Source organism: Rutidosis leptorrhynchoides, chromosome 1, assembly GCF_046630445.1.
Source record: "Rutidosis leptorrhynchoides isolate AG116_Rl617_1_P2 chromosome 1, CSIRO_AGI_Rlap_v1, whole genome shotgun sequence".
Lineage (NCBI taxonomy): Eukaryota > Viridiplantae > Streptophyta > Magnoliopsida > Asterales > Asteraceae > Rutidosis > Rutidosis leptorrhynchoides.
In genome coordinates, this window is record NC_092333.1 from 551,942,541 (window position 1) to 551,962,910 (window position 20,370).

The window sequence follows — 20,370 nt, forward strand, 5'->3', positions numbered from 1 at the left end:
TTCCAATCCGGTACACATTCATATAGTCTATACTATGATCTTGTTGAGCATAAAGGTGAATTTGCAACTCATATACTGCATGTGAACACTTCAACCATTTGGCGTTTTGCATTCACTCGTACTTGAATCTGATTTCTGACGACAACTGTTTTATATCTTCGACCATAGTTTTGTGTTCATAGACTAAAGGAAGATGACTGTATGTGAAAACAAGGGCCGTGTGTGATAAATTCATAATGGAAAATGCGTGCTGACTCTCTCCAAGTCTTAACCATTCAAGAACTTACATTTTTCTTTGATATCCTGTTTAATTTATACGGAGTATCCAAAAAAACGGTGCCTAAATACAAGCTATGGATTAAAAGTTATCGCGATTTGAAAATTTTCAATCGTACCCGGTCATGCCCAGTCACAGGGTCGCAAGACCACCTTGCGACCCGGCGATCGCAAGGTGATCTTGCGATCGTAGTCGTAAAGGCACCTTGCGACTTGCGATGACATTTTAACAATTTTCTTTAATGGCGAATCGTTATAGTTCACTTGAAAAATGGGCATTATGGTCAACAACCCTTTTTCATTTATGTAAAAAACTAAAAGGACCAAAATAACCATGTGAATAGTAAACTGCTCATCATATGTAGTATATTAGGATAAGCGATCGCAAGGTGGTCTTGCGATCGTAGTCGTAAAGGCACCTTGCGATTTGCGATGGCATTTTAACAATTTTCTTTAATGGCGAATCGTTATAGTTCACTTGAAAAATGGGCATTATGGTCAATAACCCTTTTTCATTTATGTAAAAAATTAAAAGGACCAAAATAACCATGTGAATAGAAAACTGGTCATCATATGTAGTATATTAGGATAATAATGTTATGTAATGTAATTATTCATCATTCAGAATTCACAGTCAAGTTCAATAAAATCATTCGGCTTTTAAACAATTTAACACTTAATCATCATGTTTTATTAAAATCACCTGAAATAAGCTTACATACCTCACACGGTGTGAATCACACCTGACTTGAGACAACAATTTTTTTTTTGAAAGGCAAAATAATTTTATTAATATATAAATATATGTACATTATACATCCCCGAAAAGTAACAAACATCCAACGATTATAACTACTAGACAAATGGAATTAAAAACCGACTATAAGTAAAACCCCCAGGAGAGGGGACTCAACGAATCGAGTAGGGACACGAAGTAGTACACAGTGCTGATCGAGCAGCGACAAAGCATAAACTCCAAGGCCCGTTTAACCCCTGAAGATCTTGCCTTATAGAAGGTTAGCCACGAGAAGCATAGGGGATGCTGTGGGGTATTAGCCAGTGCCCACTCTTGATGTAACAACGCAATACGAGCTCGGGTTAATGAGCCATTGTGACCATTGAATTTGAGCTTTCTTTATTCGACCCGAAATCCATTTAAAGGATGAAAGTTGGATATCCGCTAGAATTGAAGGTATGTCCCAGATTTGGTTTTGAAAGATTTTTAGGTTGCGATATCTCCAAATAGAATAACCGCAGACCCACTTGGTGGCTTCCCATATTTTTGAACCTATCGATGAGAGACTGGAGCTGCAGCTACTTGAAAATAAATCCGCGACGTTTAGTTCTGCCGGGGGAGAAAAATTCCACCATTTGTAAAAATCCAACCATATAGCTTTAACCTGGGGGCATGTGGCAAGAATATGTTCGGTTGTCTCGGACGAGTCTTGGCAGATATTGCAAAGAACCGAACCGAGGTCTAAACCACGTTTGTCAAGTTCGAGTTTAACTGGAAGTCGATGAAGTTTTGCTCGCCAAACGAAAAGTTCAACTTTTAATGGGACAGATCTGTTGCGTTTTGTAGGTGGTTTTACAGTTGAAGGTTGGAGACGAAGCATGTCTAAGTTTGCCGAAACTTGTTTGGTGAAAGAGTTATCCGAATCTGTTAGGGTGCAAAGCCACGAGTCTTCGGTAACGTTATTAGTATTCTGAGGTGGAGTAAAGTTCTCGATCAAACTTGATAGCTCCTCCATATCGCTAGCGCTTCTGCCCCTTGGAGAATGGAGCCAACTGCCATTGAATGAAAAGGATGACCCAGCTAAGTCCACCCGATCGAAGACGGTGCAACTTTTATCAGTATCAAGTGCAAATAATCGGGGGTATTTTTCTTTCAGAATGAAGCTCCCAAGCCAACGGTCGTGCCAAAAAGCTGTGCGTTTTCCATCTTTTAGAAACCTGCAAAAAATATGCGAAAAATCCCATCCAGCTTTCTCGAAATCCTTAGTGATATTGATGATGTTAAACCAAGTGGCACCGAGTTTCTTAAACCTTCAAAAGTCGTTAGTGACAAGCCCACCGTCCCTACCGTAAATACTAGAAATCACTTTAGTCCAAAGTGAGCAAGGTTCCGATTTGAACCGCCACCACCATTTTCCTAGCAAGGCTAGGTTTTTGGCGGAAAGCGATCCAATGTCTAAACCTCCCGAGTCGTAAGGTAGTAAAGTGTCATCCCATTTAACCCAACATATTTTCTTACCCGACCCGGACCCGCCCCAGAAAAAATTACAAAGAAGCGATTCAAGTTGTTTTAAGATAGAGGACGGGGCTTTGAAGAGTGAAAAGTAATAAAGTGGAAGACTAGAGAGAACGGATTTTACCAATGTGAGCCGACCTCCGAAAGATAGATTTCCACTCCGCGAGTCGCTTTTTGAATTTGTCCACCACCGGAAGCCAATGAGTGGGTTTGTTCATCTTAACTCCTATGGGTAAACCTAAGTAGGTAAAAGGAAAATCACCCGCTTTACATCCGATTCTTAGAGCTATACTTTCCAAGTCCCCATTCGAAACACCAACACCGAATAGATTGCTTTTATGGAAGTTAACTTTTAGACCCGAGAGATCTTCAAAGCACTTGAGAATTTTCATGGTGTTCAATATGTTGTGACGGGACCACTCACCAAAAAAGATGGTATCGTCGGCGTATTGTAAGTGCGAAATTATGACTTTTTCTTTACCGACTTCTATCCCTTTGAAATGCCCCGACAACATGGCACGCTTTACAAGGAGGTTTAAACCTTCCGCCGCAATTATGAATAAAAAGGGGGAGAGTGGGTCACCTTGCCTAACACCTCGTTCCGGGGTGAATTCACGGGTTGGGGATCCGTTAACGAGAATGGATATTGAGGCGGAGCTAAGGCATGCGAAGATCCATTTTTTCCATCTATTACCGAACCCGATATTCTCCATGGTTTCCATCAAGAAGTCCCATTTTAGGCAATCAAAAGCCTTTTCGAAATCTACCTTGAAAATGAAACCTTTTCTTTTTTGTCGTTTGAGTTCATCGATAGTTTCGTTTGCGATGAGAACCCCATCGAGAATAAATCTTCCTTTCAAGAATCCACTTTGTTCGGAACCTACGAGTTTATGGATAACCTTTTCGAGTCTCTTTGAAAGAACTTTTGCCACAATTTTATAGTAAGACCCGATAAGGCTAATGGGGCGAAAGTCACTGGGGGTTAGTGTAGTGACCCGAACTTTTCCATGTTTATATATATTAATTGAGATTGATATTTACATGATTAAATGTTTCCAACATGTTAAGCAATCAAACTTGTTAAGACTTGATTAATTGAAATATGTTTCATATAGACAATTGACCACCCAAGTTGATCGGTGATTCACGAACGTTAAAACTTGTAAAAACTATATGATGACATATATATGGATATATATATATAGTTAACATGATACTATGATAAGAAAACATATCATAAAGTATATTAACAATGAACTACATATGTAAAAACAAGACTACTAACTTAATGATTTTTAAACGAGACATATATGTAACGATTATCGTTGTAAAGACATTTAATGTATATATATCATATTAAGAGATATTCATACATGATAATATCATGATAATATAATAATTTAAAATCTCATTTGATATTATAAACATTGGGTTAACAACATTTAACAAGATCGTTAACCTAAAGGTTTCAAAACAACACTTACATGTAACGACTAACGATGACTTAACGACTCAGTTAAAATGTATATACATGTAGTGTTTTAATATGTATTTATACACTTTTGAAAGACTTCAATACACTTATCAAAATACTTCTACTTAACAAAAATGCTTACAATTACATCCTCGTTCAGTTTCATCAACAATTCTACTCGTATGCACCCGTATTCGTACTCGTACAATACACAGCTTTTAGATGTATGTACTATTGGTATATACACTCCAATGATCAGCTCTTAGCAGCCCATGTGAGTCACCTAACACATGTGGGAACCATCATTTGGCAACTAGCATGAAATATCTCATAAAATTACAAAAATATGAGTAATCATTCATGACTTATTTACATGAAAACAAAATTACATATCCTTTATATCTAATCCATACACCAACGACCAAAAACACCTACAAACACTTTCATTCTTCAATTTTCTTCATCTAATTGATCTCTCTCAAGTTCTATCTTCAAGTTCTAAGTGTTCTTCATAAATTCCAAAAGTTCTAGTTTCATAAAATCAAGAATACTTTCAAGTTTGCTAGCTCACTTCCAATCTTGTAAGGTGATCATCCAACCTCAAGAAATCTTTGTTTCTTACAGTAGGTTATCATTCTAATACAAGGTAATAATCATATTCAAACTTTGGTTCAATTTCTATAACTATAACAATCTTATTTCAAGTGATGATCTTACTTGAACTTGTTTTCGTGTCATGATTCTGCTTCAAGAACTTCGAGCCATCCAAGGATCCATTGAAGCTAGATCCATTTTTCTATTTTCCAGTAGGTTTATCCAAGGAAATTAAGGTAGTAATGATGTTCATAACATCATTCGATTCATACATATAAAGCTATCTTATTCGAAGGTTTAAACTTGTAATCACTAGAACATAGTTTAGTTAATTCTAAACTTGTTCGCAAACAAAAGTTAATCCTTCTAACTTGACTTTTAAAATCAACTAAACACATGTTCTATATCTATATGATATGCTAACTTAATGATTTAAAACCTGGAAACACGAAAAACACCGTAAAACCGGATTTACGCCGTCGTAGTAACACCGCGGGCTGTTTTGGGTTAGTTAATTAAAAACTATGATAAACTTTGATTTAAAAGTTGTTATTCTGAGAAAATGATTTTTATTATGAACATGAAACTATATCCAAAAATTATGGTTAAACTCAAAGTGGAAGTATGTTTTCTAAAATGGTCATCTAGACGTCGTTCTTTCGACTGAAATGACTACCTTTACAAAAACGACTTGTAACTTATTTTTCCGACTATAAACCTATACTTTTTCTGTTTAGATTCATAAAATAGAGTTCAATATGAAACCATAGCAATTTGATTCACTCAAAACGGATTTAAAATGAAGAAGTTATGGGTAAAACAAGATTGGATAATTTTTCTCATTTTAGCTACGTGAAAATTGGTAACAAATCTATTCCAACCATAACTTAATCAACTTGTATTGTATATTATGTAATCTTGAGATACCATAGACACGTATACAATGTTTCGACCTATCATGTCGACACATCTATATATATTTCGGAACAACCATAGACACTCTATATGTGAATGTTGGAGTTAGCTATACAGGGTTGAGGTTGATTCCAAAATATATATAGTTTGAGTTGTGATCAATACTGAGATACGTATACACTGGGTCGTGGATTGATTCAAGATAATATTTATCGATTTATTTCTGTACATCTATGTCATAACCCGTCCTTAACCATAAGAACGTGTTAGATAACGTATGATTTCATTGCGAGGTATTGACCTCTATATGCGACATTTTTTTAAAAAGGAAAACTGCATATATTATACATTACAAACCAAACCATTATTTTTGTTACAAGCTTTAGACAATAAAAAGATGATTAACGTTTAACGAAAATCTTCGACTTACAAACTTTACAAATGATAATAACAACACGATTTCTAGCATATTTTACAACACACGTCCTCGGATATGCAGTTTTATTTTTGACACAAATATGAGTACGCATGATCCTGCTTAGATTCAACATAATGCAGCGGAAGCTTTAATTATCACCTGAGAATAAACATGTTTAAAAACGTCAACATAAAGTTGGTGAGATATAGGTTTAGTGCGCAGCAATATATATATATAGACCACAAGATTTCGTATATAAACAGTTTAATAAAAGTATTCTAAGTGGTTGAGCACTTGGTAACCATACTTAACATTTTCACGTCGCATATTCCCTTTAATATGAAATCTTACTACACCGTACCAAGTGTAGTCACAAAACGAAGTACTGTGCAACCGTTGAATACTGGTCGTCCAGTCCGGTTGGGGTTGTCAGGCCCGATAGATCTATCAACAGGATTCGCGTTTACAATACCGCTGTAAATATTAGTTACCAAGCTACAGGGAAGTATGCCAGTGGTACAACTCAACGTAGAATATATTTTTCAGTTACTTGTGTCCATAGCGTAAAACATAAAATACATGTATTCTCATCCCGAAATACTTAGAGTTTAAAAGTGGGACTATATACTCACTCTTGTCTTGATGATATAAATAATTTGACTCGGTCTTCCGGTTGATATCACGAACCTATCCATATATAATATATCAATATGTTTTCATTTTTTTAAACAAACGTTATAAATATATACTTGTTATACTTTTAATACTTTGAATAATTCCTTAGTCCGTAGTTAGCAGTCCGATGTTAGTAATTCAATTTTTAATGGTTCATTTTTAGATGTTTAATATACCCGCAATGAAATAAATAAAACCCCCAATGAAATAAATAAAACCCCATCGTATATGTATTGGTCGAGATTAATCTTGACCCATGGTACCGGTGTTGTCAAATGACGTGTTGCGTACATAAAGTACCGGTGTTGTCAAATGACGTGTTGCGTACAAACATGGGATCTTATGATTAATCTTCTCGTATTGTTTACGGGTGATCCTGAACCATATAAAATTGAATTATAAGTACATATATATAAAATATCATGTTATCTTAGAAATATGTGATTTATATCATTTTTTCCAATTGATCCCGTAGTTGAAATGATCTAGGATAACCAATTTTGTTTCGGTCATAGTTTCTTCGTTACAAATCCGTTTTCGTTGATTCAAATTGCCATCTTCTTGGATCGAGTTCTTCTTTAAGACTATGAACTGTAAATACCTTGGTTTGTATTCAAAATCATACGGCATAAGTGAAACATTAGTGAAACATATGAAGTTAAACATTTTTGTTACAACAAAATCATTTAATGACCATTTTTCTAAAAATACTTATACTTTGAAAAACCAAGTTTTACCTTGTTAAATTAGCATATACATAAGTTATATTACAGGTCTTGAAGTATTTTAAAAGTTAAGTTAGAAGGATCTATTTAGTTTGCAAACAAGTTTGAAAACATTCAAACTATGTTCTTGTTGTTAAACTTTTGTACCACAAAATAAGATAGCTATATATGTATGAATTGAATAAGGTTATGAACATAGATTCTACCTCAAGTTCCTTGGATAAGTTTGCTGTAAAAGAGGAGTAAGAAGCTAGAATCAAAAGGGTGATAGAAGTGGATGAAAGATTGGAAGTAAGTTGGTGTTCTTGGAAGGTTTTCTTGAAGTGTTTTTGTATGGTTTTCTTATGGTGTTTTAGTATGGTTTTTGAAGCTAGATCTTCTTGGAAACTTTGCTGAATTGATTAAGGGTTTTAAGGCTTCAAAGTATGTGTGTGTTTTGCTAGAGAATTTGAGATAAAATGAATCAAAATGATGATACATATATACACCATAAAAAACGTGTTTCATGGGCATACATGGACAAATTTTAGTTTGTAATCTTGCTAATTAGTCTTGCAATCATACAAAAGTAATTACCTAGCTCTAAGGGCATGAATAATGGCTGGTTAGGTGGTGATGTTGATGTGTATTTACTATTAGTAAATACGTATAGGAGCTAGGTATGATACGAGTACAAATACTCTAGGTATACGTATAGAAATTTTGTGAAAAATGAAATGAGGATTCAAATATAGCTATCTTTTGTGAATACACTTATATGGTTTTATGTATTTAAGTTCTTTAAAAGTAATTAAATACATTACTTATACAATATATGTATAACATTATAAGTCTTAAGTATATATGTCAAATAACGTTACGTATTGTTATCGTTTTGAAAACTTAAGTTAGTAGTTTCAAAATACACATATAACTTGTTGTTATTAATATAAAATGAGATATTAAAACATTCTTTAATCATGTTAAATATGTATATATACATATATATACACAAACGTATAATTATCATATATTGTATAGTTCGTGATATCATCGGTCAAACTAGACGGTCAAACGTTGTGTAAAACTCTTTTCGGAAATATAAATCTCGACAATTTGGATTGCTTATCATGTTGGCAAGGTTTAATTTATGTAAATATCAATCTTATAAGTATAGAACGATCGAAAAAGTGCGGGTCGTTACATTACCTCCCCGTTAAATAAATTTCGTCCCGAAATTTTAAAATTGTACCTATTTTGCGTCATCGAGAAACAAATGCGGATACTTTCGTTTCATCTGATCCTCTCGTTCCCAAGTAAACTCGGGACCTCTTCTAGCATTCCAACGAACCTTAACAATCGGTATATTGCTCTGTTTGAGCTGTTTAACTTCACGGTCCATGATTTCGATTGGTTCTTCGACGAATTGTAGTTTCTCGTCGACATGAATTTCTTCAAGAGGAATGGTGAGGTCTTCCTTTGCAAGACACTTCTTCAGGTTTGAGACGTGAAAGGTATTATGTACTCCAGCGAGTTGTTGCGGTAACTCGAGTCGATAAGCTACCGGTCCAATGCGTTCGATGATCTTAAACGGGCCTACGTACCTTGGGTTCAGTTTACCCCTTTTTCCAAAACGCATCACACCTTTCCAAGGTGACACCTTTAGCATAACCATGTCCCCGACCTGAAACTCTAATGGTTTCCTTCGGACATCGGCGTAGCTCTTTTGGCGACTGCGGGCTGTTTTTAATCTCTCCTTGATTTGCACTATCTTCTCAGTCGTTTCATGTATGATCTCGGGACCAGTTAATTGTCGATCTCCTACTTCATTCCAACAGATAGGAGATCTACACTTCCTTCCGTACAATGCTTCGAATGGCACAGCTCCAATGCTCGCATGATAACTATTATTATACGAGAATTCTGCTAACGGTAGATATTTATCCCATCCGTTTCCAAAATCGATCACACATGCCCTGAGCATGTCTTCGAGAGTCTGAATCGTTCTCTCACTCTGTCCATCGGTTTGTGGATGATATGCGGTACTCATATCCAAACGAGTTCCTAGTGCCTCCTGTAGTGATTGCCAAAACTTTGAGGTAAATCTACCATCACGATCGGATATAATGGAAATAGGTATTCCATGTCTTGAAACAACTTCCTTTATATACAATCGTAATAGTTTCTCCATTTTATCCGTTTCCTTTATAGGCAAGAAATGTGCAGACTTGGTGAGACGATCAACAATCACCCAAATGGTGTCGTATCCCCAGGCAGTCTTTGGTAACTTCGTGATGAAATCCATGGTAATACCGTCCCATTTCCATTCTGGAATTTCTGGTTGTTGAAGTAACCCTGACGGCTTCTGGTGTTCTGCTTTAACCTTGGAACAAGTTAAACACTCCCCAACATATGTTGCAACGTCTGTTTTTAAATTAGGCCACCAATAATGCGTCTTAAGATCTTGGTACATCTTTCCAACTCCAGGATGTATCGAATATCTTGTCTTATGTGCCTCGTTCAATATCAACTTCCTTAATCCACCCAACTTCGGTACCCAAATACGATTTGCAAAATATCGAATTCCATCTTCCCGTACAACGAGTTGCTTCTCATACTTCTTCATTATTTCATTCTTTATGTTTTCTTTATTGAGTGCTTCTTGTTGAACTTCTTTGATTTGTGAGTTGAGGTTCATGCGAATTTTTATGTTCATTGCTCGAACTCGAATTGGTTCTCGTTCCTTTCTGCTTAAAGCATCAGCCACCACGTTCGCCTTCCCGGGATGATAACGAATTTCACAATCATAGTCGTTTATTAGCTCGACCCACCTACGTTGCCTCATGTTCAATTGTTTCTGATCAAAAATATGTTGAAGGCTTTTATGATCAGTAAATACAGTGAATTTAACCCCATACAAGTAATGTCTCCACATCTTCAATGCAAACACGACTGCTCCCAATTCTAGATCATGCGTCGTATAATTCCGCTCGTGAATCTTCAATTGTCGGGATGCAAATGCAATAACTTTCTTCCGTTGCATAAGAACACAACCAAAACCTTGTCGTGAAGCGTCACAATATATTTCAAAATCATCGTTCCCTTCTGGTAACGATAAAATAGGCGCCGTAGTTAACTTCTTCTTCAGTATTTGAAATGCGTTCTCCTGCTCCGAGGTCCATTCATATTTCTTCCCTTTTTGCGTTAACGCTGTCAACGGCTTAGCTATTCGGGAAAAATCTTGAATAAACCTTCTATAATAACCGGCTAAACCCAAAAATTGGCGTATCTGTGTTGGTGTATTAGGAGTCTCCCATTTTTCAATAGCTTCAGTTTTTGCTGGATCAACCTGAATTCCTTCGCTATTAACAACGTGACCAAGAAATTGCACTTCTTTCAACCAGAAAGCACACTTAGAAAATTTAGCATAAAGTTGTTCTTTTCTCAACAACTCCAGTATCAACCTTAAATGCTCTTCATGCTCTTGCTCACTCTTGGAATAGATAAGAATATCATCAATGAAAACGATAACAAACTTATCTAAATACGGACTACAAACTCGATTCATGAGGTCCATGAATACAGCTGGCGCATTCGTCAATCCAAACGGCATAACCAAAAATTCGTAATGACCATAACGTGTCCGAAAAGCAGTTTTCGGAATGTCCTCTTCTTTGACGCGTAGTTGATGATAGCCCGATCTTAAGTCGATTTTCGAATACACACATGATCCTTGCAATTGATCAAATAAGTCATCAATTCTCGGTAGTGGATACCGATTCTTGATAGTTAACTTATTTAATTCACGATAGTCTATACACATCCTAAAAGATCCATCTTTCTTCTTAACAAACAAAATTGGAGCTCCCCACGGCGAAGTACTCGGTCGTATGAATCCACGGTCCAGTAATTCTTTTAACTGACTTTGAAGTTCTTTTAACTCGGACGGTGCAAGTCTATATGGAGCACGAGCCACTGGTGCAGCTCCTGGTACTAAATCTATTTGAAATTCTACCGATCTAAATGGAGGTAGTCCCGGCAATTCTTCCGGAAAAACTTCAGGAAAATCTCTTGCCACAGGCACGTCGTTGATGCATTTTTCTTTCTTTTCGACTTTATTAACATGTGCTAAAATAGCGTAACATCCCTTTTCTAAACACTTCTTGGCTTTCAAACAGCTAATGAGTTTTAGCTTTGAATTACCCTTCTCTCCATAAATCATCACCGGTATTTTATCCTTACCAGGAATACGAATTGCCTTCTTAGCACAAACAACTTCCGCTCCTATTTTGGACATCCAGTCCATGCCGACTATTACATCAAAACCTCCTAATTCTACGGGTATTAAGTCGATTTTAAACGTTTCTCCGGCTAGATTTATTTCACAACCACGACAAATTTTATCGGCTTTAATTAGTTTACCATTAGCTAACTCAATCAAGTACTTAGCATCTAGAGGTAATGATGAACAATTCAATTTAGTGTAAAAATTTTTACACACATAACTTCTATCGGCGCCAGTATCAAATAAAATAGATGCTGATAAGTTATTAATGGTAAACGTACCCGTAACAAGCTCCGGGTCTTCTCGTGCCTCTCTAGCATTAATAACAAACGCTCTTCCACGTGCAGGTCCGCCATTCTGATTCGGGCACTGGCTCTTATAATGACCTTGTTTTCCACACCCAAAACAAGTAATGTTAGCCAAAGCAGTTCTATTTGCGTTGGTGGCAGGAGTCTTGTTACCATTTGCATTTGTAACGAGAGCCTTACAATCTTCAGCAAGATGTCCCTGTCGATTGCATTTGGTGCACAACACACTACAGTAACCAAAGTGATGTTTGTGACAACGGTTGCATAAAGGACTTTGTCCTTTGTAACCAAAGCCTGAACCGCTACCCGCACCTTTCGGGGTTTCTGGTTTCTTAAAAGATTGCTGTTGGTAACCTCGATCATAATTTCCGTTCCACTTCCTTTTGTTACTCGATACCTTCACCTCAGTAGTGAATGCTTTCTTATCCAGAATGACCTGATCCATTAACTCGTTCGCCATGGTTATAGCTTCATGAATTGTCTTAGGGTTCGATGCTGTAACGTTTGCCTTGACCTTTTTGGGCAAACCACCTTTGTACATTTCAATCTTCCGTGCTTCGGTTGGAACCAATTCAGGACATAGTAAAACAAATTCCATGAATCGCTGATTGTAGTTGGTGATTTCAGTACCAACCACCTTCAAACTTCGTAACTCATCTTCTAACTTAATAACCTCATTCCTTGGACAATACTCGGTGATTATCATTGCTTTGAATTCTTCCCATGGAGTATCATAAGCTACATCTCCTCCTACCGCCTTCACATAATTCTTCCACCATGTGAGTGCACTATCTTGTAAAGTGCACGATGCAAACTTGGTCATGTCTTTTTCATCACAACCACTGATTTTAAACACCGTCTCCATCTTTTCTATCCATCGGGTTAAACCGATCGGTCCTTCCGTTCCACTGAATGATGAAGGCTTGCAAGCTTGAAACGTCTTGTAGGAGCATCCCACACGAGGATTTGGATTAACTGCAGCAGCTCTTGCAGCCTCAACCCATAACATTCTGTCGTTCACTCGCTGGTTGATGAAGTCCTCGACTTCTTGTTCCGTCATTCGATTCAATCGTGCCATTTCCTAATGAAAGAAAATAATTATTCACATGGATTATTATAGATGTAGTGTGTATTTATAGTACATTATAGCTTATTAATAATATGAACTAGGTATTATTATAAAAGCCTTTTCTTCTTATTAGCGTTTTATAATTATATCTTGGGTAGTACCTACCCGTTAATGTTCATACTTAATAGCTTAGTACAGAATCAATTACTACAATCTAAATAATACTTAACCATGGAAAATTATTGCATTTCATACTTCAATATTTTACATATGCTTATCTTACATCGAACATTAAGCAAACCACACTATTAATATTATACAAAACATTATTCGGTTCCATGGTTTGACACAGCAGCGCATCGTTTGATCTATTTTCTAGGACGTTTAGACACAAAGATTTGCTTAACGCTTATCCTAACTGTCTGCCTATATTTTGGCTGTGGGACTGAAGAACTGGATGCCGGGACAGAACGAATAGGAATAGCGGGGATAGGGGTGGTAGTGTTGAGTGGAATTGGTGCCACATCATTCTCATTAAACTCGGGATTTGGATTTTCTAATTCATTAGCCTTTCGTTTCTTTCCTAGTTCGAACTCGTCTTTTGTAATTTCCTGTATTTCTTCCTCGGGTTCACTTTCCTCCTCGGGTTCACTTTCCTCCTCGGGTTCACTTTCCTCCTCGGGTTCACTTTCCTGGTTCTCTATAGTTGGTTCATCCGGAATTTGTGAGTCTTCCCCAAGGATATCATTTTCGTCATCGGACAGGTTAATGACTGGAACGCCATCTGAAGATTCTGATTCGGAGTCGTTGATTGTGATAACAATTTTTGAGCTCGACATCTATCACACAACAACTAACCCATTAGTACTTATATAATATTTACATATAAATTTTAACCAACAGTGATAAGCAATGGTTTTTTTTTTTTTTTAAATCAGACCCGGTCAAAGTCCAGACTTACTAATGTATCCTAACGGCTTCTCGGTTAGACACACTAATGCAGACCTGGTTCGCTAAGACCAACGCTCTGATACCACATGTCATAACCCGTCCTTAACCATAAGAACGTGTTAGATAACGTATGATTTCATTGCGAGGTATTGACCTCTATATGCGACATTTTTTTAAAAAGGAAAACTGCATATATTATACATTACAAACCAAACCATTATTTTTGTTACAAGCTTTAGACAATAAAAAGATGATTAACGTTTAACGAAAATCTTCGACTTACAAACTTTACAAATGATAATAACAACACGATTTCTAGCATATTTTACAACACACGTCCTCGGATATGCAGTTTTATTTTTGACACAAATATGAGTACGCATGATCCTGCTTAGATTCAACATAATGCAGCGGAAGCTTTAATTATCACCTGAGAATAAACATGTTTAAAAACGTCAACATAAAGTTGGTGAGATATAGGTTTAGTGCGCAGCAATATATATATATAGACCACAAGATTTCGTATATAAACAGTTTAATAAAAGTATTCTAAGTGGTTGAGCACTTGGTAACCATACTTAACATTTTCACGTCGCATATTCCCTTTAATATGAAATCTTACTACACCGTACCAAGTGTAGTCACAAAACGAAGTACTGTGCAACCGTTGAATACTGGTCGTCCAGTCCGGTTGGGGTTGTCAGGCCCGATAGATCTATCAACAGGATTCGCGTTTACAATACCGCTGTAAATATTAGTTACCAAGCTACAGGGAAGTATGCCAGTGGTACAACTCAACGTAGAATATATTTTTCAGTTACTTGTGTCCATAGCGTAAAACATAAAATACATGTATTCTCATCCCGAAATACTTAGAGTTTAAAAGTGGGACTATATACTCACTCTTGTCTTGATGATATAAATAATTTGACTCGGTCTTCCGGTTGATATCACGAACCTATCCATATATAATATATCAATATGTTTTCATTTTTTTAAACAAACGTTATAAATATATACTTGTTATACTTTTAATACTTTGAATAATTCCTTAGTCCGTAGTTAGCAGTCCGATGTTAGTAATTCAATTTTTAATGGTTCATTTTTAGATGTTTAATATACCCGCAATAAAATAAATAAAACCCCCAATGAAATAAATAAAACCCCATCGTATATGTATTGGTCGAGATTAATCTTGACCCATGGTACCGGTGTTGTCAAATGACGTGTTGCGTACATAAAGTACCGGTGTTGTCAAATGACGTGTTGCGTACAAACATGGGATCTTATGATTAATCTTCTCGTATTGTTTACGGGTGATCCTGAACCATATAAAATTGAATTATAAGTACATATATATAAAATATCATGTTATCTTAGAAATATGTGATTTATATCATTTTTTCCAATTGATCCCGTAGTTGAAATGATCTAGGATAACCAATTTTGTTTCGGTCATAGTTTCTTCGTTACAAATCCGTTTTCGTTGATTCAAATTGCCATCTTCTTGGATCGAGTTCTTCTTTAAGACTATGAACTGTAAATACCTTGGTTTGTATTCAAAATCATACGGCATAAGTGAAACATTAGTGAAACATATGAAGTTAAACATTTTTGTTACAACAAAATCATTTAATGACCATTTTTCTAAAAATACTTATACTTTGAAAAACCAAGTTTTACCTTGTTAAATTAGCATATACATAAGTTATATTACAGGTCTTGAAGTATTTTAAAAGTTAAGTTAGAAGGATCTATTTAGTTTGCAAACAAGTTTGAAAACATTCAAACTATGTTCTTGTTGTTAAACTTTTGTACCACAAAATAAGATAGCTATATATGTATGAATTGAATAAGGTTATGAACATAGATTCTACCTCAAGTTCCTTGGATAAGTTTGCTGTAAAAGAGGAGTAAGAAGCTAGAATCAAAAGGGTGATAGAAGTGGATGAAAGATTGGAAGTAAGTTGGTGTTCTTGGAAGGTTTTCTTGAAGTGTTTTTGTATGGTTTTCTTATGGTGTTTTAGTATGGTTTTTGAAGCTAGATCTTCTTGGAAACTTTGCTGAATTGATTAAGGGTTTTAAGGCTTCAAAGTATGTGTGTGTTTTGCTAGAGAATTTGAGATAAAATGAATCAAAATGATGATACATATATACACCATAAAAAACGTGTTTCATGGGCATACATGGACAAATTTTAGTTTGTAATCTTGCTAATTAGTCTTGCAATCATACAAAAGTAATTACCTAGCTCTAAGGGCATGAATAATGGCTGGTTAGGTGGTGATGTTGATGTGTATTTACTATTAGTAAATACGTATAGGAGCTAGGTATGATACGAGTACAAATACTCTAGGTATACGTATAGAAATTTTGTGAAAAATGAAATGAGGATTCAAATATAGCTATCTTTTGTGAATACACTTATATGGTTTTATGTATTTAAGTTCTTTAAAAGTAATTAAATACATTACTTATACAATATATGTATAACATTATAAGTCTTAAGTATATATGTCAAATAACGTTACGTATTGTTATCGTTTTGAAAACTTAAGTTAGTAGTTTCAAAATACACATATAACTTGTTGTTATTAATATAAAATGAGATATTAAAACATTCTTTAATCATGTTAAATATGTATATATACATATATATACACAAACGTATAATTATCATATATTGTATAGTTCGTGATATCATCGGTCAAACTAGACGGTCAAACGTTGTGTAAAACTCTTTTCGGAAATATAAATCTCGACAATTTGGATTGCTTATCATGTTGGCAAGGTTTAATTTATGTAAATATCAATCTTATAAGTATAGAACGATCGAAAAAGTGCGGGTCGTTACAATCTAACTGTGGACAACTAGTTATAGGTTACTAACGAGGACAGCTGACTTAATAAACTTAAAACATCAAAATATATTAAAAGTGTTGTAAATATATTTTGAACATACTTTAATATATATGTATATATTGTTATAGGTTCGTGAATCAACAGTGGCCAAGTCTTACTTCCCGACGAAGTAAAAATCTGTGAAAGTGAGTTATAGTCCCACTTTTAAAATCTAATATTTTTGGGATGAGAATACATGCAGGTTTTATAAATGATTTACAAAATAGACACAAGTACGTGAAACTACATTCTATGGTTGAATTATCGAAATCGAATATGCCCCTTTTTATTAAGTCTGGTAATCTAAGAATTAGGGAACAGACACCCTAATTGACGCGAATCCTAAAGATAGATCTATTGGGCCTAACAAACCCCATCCAAAGTACCGGATGCTTTAGTACTTCGAAATTTATATCATATCCGAAGGGTGTCCCGGAATGATGGGGATATTCTTATATATGCATCTTGTTATTGTCGGTTACCAGGTGTTCACCATATGAATGATTTTTATCTCTATGTATGGGATGTGTATTGAAATATGAAATCTTGTGGTCTATTGTTACGATTTGATATATATTGGTTAAACCTATAACTCACCAACATTTTTGTTGACGTTTTAAGCATGTTTATTCTCAGGTGATTATTAAGAGCTTCCGCTGTCGCATACTTAAATAAGGACAAGATTTGGAGTCCATGCTTGTACGATATTGTGTAAAAACTGCATTCAAGAAACTTATTTTGTTGTAACATCTTTGTATTGTAAACCATTATGTAATGGTCGTGTGTAAACAGGATATTTTAGATTATCATTATTTGATAATCTACGTAAAGCTTTTTAAACCTTTATTGATGAAATAAAGGTTATGGTTTGTTTAAAAATGAATGCAGTCTTTGAAAAACGTCTCATATAGAGGTCAAAACCTCGCAACGAAATCAATTAATATGGAACGTTTTTAATCAATAAGAACGGGACATTTCAGTTGGTATCCGAGCGTTGGTCTTAGAGAACCAGAAAATTTGCATTAGTGTGTCTTATCGAGTTTGTTAGGATGCATTAGTGAGTCTGGACTTCGACCGTGTTTTCTTTAAAAATGATTGCTTAACATTTTTGTTGGAAACTATATATTTTTAACATATGAATATTATGTGATATATTAATCTCTTAACGTGTTTGATATTATGTGATAGATGTCTACCTCTAGAACAAGTCCCATTGACTCACCTAATAATAATGAAGAGTCAAATGTAAATTGGAATGATTTGTGGACTGATTCACAAGTTCCCGAAGAGGAACCGGAAGAAGAGTCGGAACCGGAAGAAGAATCGGAACCGGAAGAAGAATCGGAACCGGATGAAGAAATAGAACCGGTGGGGGAAATAATAAAACGGTTAAGTAAAAGAAAATCCTCAACCAACCGACCAAAGTTAATTATGGTCAATGGTGTTTCCGCCAAGGAAGCAAAATATTGGGAGGATTACCAATTCTCCGATGAATCGGATTCCGACGAGAATTCCGATGATGTTATAGAAATTACCCCAACTGAATTTAAAAAGGTAAAAGAAAATAATAAGGGAAAGGGCATAAAAATAGAGAAATCTAATTCCAACCCCGATGAACTTTATATGTATCGTCAACCCCCGAAGTCCTTAAGTTGTAACAATGACCCGGGAACCTCTAAACCACCAGGTTTTTCTAAACCAATGTGGACAACGACGGCTCGTATTAGGGGAACATCATATATCCCTAGAAACTTGGCAAAATGAACCAAAACCGAAGAAGAAGAAACGAGCGAGTCGGAATAAGATAGTTGTATTCGTGTGGTGTAATATATGTAATATAGTGTTCTTATGCTTTATGATATATGTAAAAATTGCTTGTATTAATAAGTATTTTTTTATGAATCTAACTCTTGTCTATTTTACAGTTTAAAAACACAAAATGGATAGACAACCCAATATTTTAAGAGACCTACCCGGAGACATGATTGATGAAATCTTGTCTAGAGTCGGCCAGAATTCTTCGGCACAACTATTTAAGGCGAGATCAGTTTGTAAGATATTCGAAGAACGTTCCAAGAATGTCTTGGTTTATAAGAGACTTTCGTTTGAAAGATGGGGGATATCACATTGGGAAACCCATAAGTTACGATGTGTTTACTTTGACGCATATATTGCGGGGAACCCAAATGCTATTTTACGCAACGGGTTAAGAAATTATTTTGACTCAATATATCCGAATATTGGACTTCGTGATTTAGAAAAAGCGGCTAACATGCAACATAAAGAAGCATGTTATGCTTACGGATTAGTAATGTTCGCTTCTCACCAAAGTGAGAACAAGAACATCGGGCTACAACTATTAAACAAAACGTTTCCACAAGTGACGGAGTCGGTAATTGGGGTAAGAAATGAGGTTTTTAGATTATTACGGGACTGTTGGACATTACGTAACCCTCGTCCCTTTGATGACGTTACAACACGCTGTCTTATCAACGGCCATAACGGTTATGTTGCACAAGACCAAGGATGGGAAGTAGTCCTAGTAAAACCAGAATGCATGACTTGTTTCTGGACGTATGAATTACGTGTCTTTATTGCCTTTGCTGAACGACTTGTGTACTAGCTAGAATTGTCTTCACAACTATCTTGTATCAAAGTTATTGTATGCTATATTTCATGCTTTATGTAAAATAAGCGGTATTGTAAGTTTGTAAAATATTGTATAAAAGTTTGAACGCGAAATATTATTATAATCAGTTTTTCATATAGAATTGTAGTAGTTGAATTGTATATTAGCTACTAAGTATGAACTTAACGGGTAGGTACTACCCGAATTTAAACTTATAAAACGCTAATATGAAGAAAAAGCTTTTATAAATGAGTTCATATTATGCTACGAAATACTATTAACTACTCTTAATATTCTGTATGATTAACTTGTTCCATTTAACTATTTTGAAGGAAATGGCACCGACTACTCGACACACCGTGAATATGAATGAAGAGGAATTCCGTACTTTTCTAGCTTCAAACATAGCCGCAGTACAGGCTGCGCTACATACCAACAATAACCTTGGATCTAGCAGTACAGGAAATCGTGTAGGATGCACCTACAAAGAATTCACTGCCTGCAAACCTTTGGAATTTGATGGAACCGAAGGACCGATCGGATTGAAACGGTGGACCGAGAAGGTTGAATCGGTGTTTGCCATAAGTAAGTGTACTGAAGAGGACAAAGTGAAGTACGCTACGCATACCTTCACAGGTTCTGCGTTAACATGGTGGAATACCTATCTAGAGCAAGTGGGACAAGATGATGCGTACGCACTACCGTGGTCAGCATTCAAGCACTTGATGAACGAGAAGTACCGTCCCAGAACCGAGGTCAATAAGCTCAAGACAGAACTTAGAGGGTTACGAACCCAAGGATTTGATATTACCACGTATGAAAGACGATTCACAGAATTGTGCCTATTGTGTCCGGGAGCATTCGAAGATGAGGAAGAGAAGATCGACGCATTTGTGAAAGGATTACCGGAAAGAATCCAA

At 35.7% G+C, this 20,370-nt stretch overlaps 1 protein-coding gene across 1 annotated transcript; it reads right to left on the bottom strand.

The window, feature by feature from the left end:
• Positions 1 to 1,328: 1,328 nt before the first annotated feature.
• LOC139843592 (uncharacterized) lies at positions 1,329 to 3,240 on the bottom strand. Its single transcript, XM_071833708.1, has 2 exons — positions 2,666 to 3,240; positions 1,329 to 2,229 (listed from the first exon to the last, which is right to left on the bottom strand). Exons 1-2 carry the CDS (start codon positions 3,238 to 3,240, stop codon positions 1,329 to 1,331), a joined length of 1,476 nt encoding a protein of 491 aa, XP_071689809.1.
• Between the last annotated feature and the right edge of the window lie 17,130 nt (positions 3,241 to 20,370).

What these genes read in the sequence shown, in the direction of transcription:
- LOC139843592 (XM_071833708.1), bottom strand. Translation starts at nt 3,240, where the DNA reads ATGGAGAATATCGGGTTCGGTAATAGATGGAAAAAATGGATCTTCGCA. An exon ending in TGGAAATCTATCTTTCGGAG is followed by an intron (nt 2,230 to 2,665) that starts GTCGGCTCACAT and finishes TATTTTTTGCAG; the next exon opens with GTTTCTAAAAGATGGAAAAC.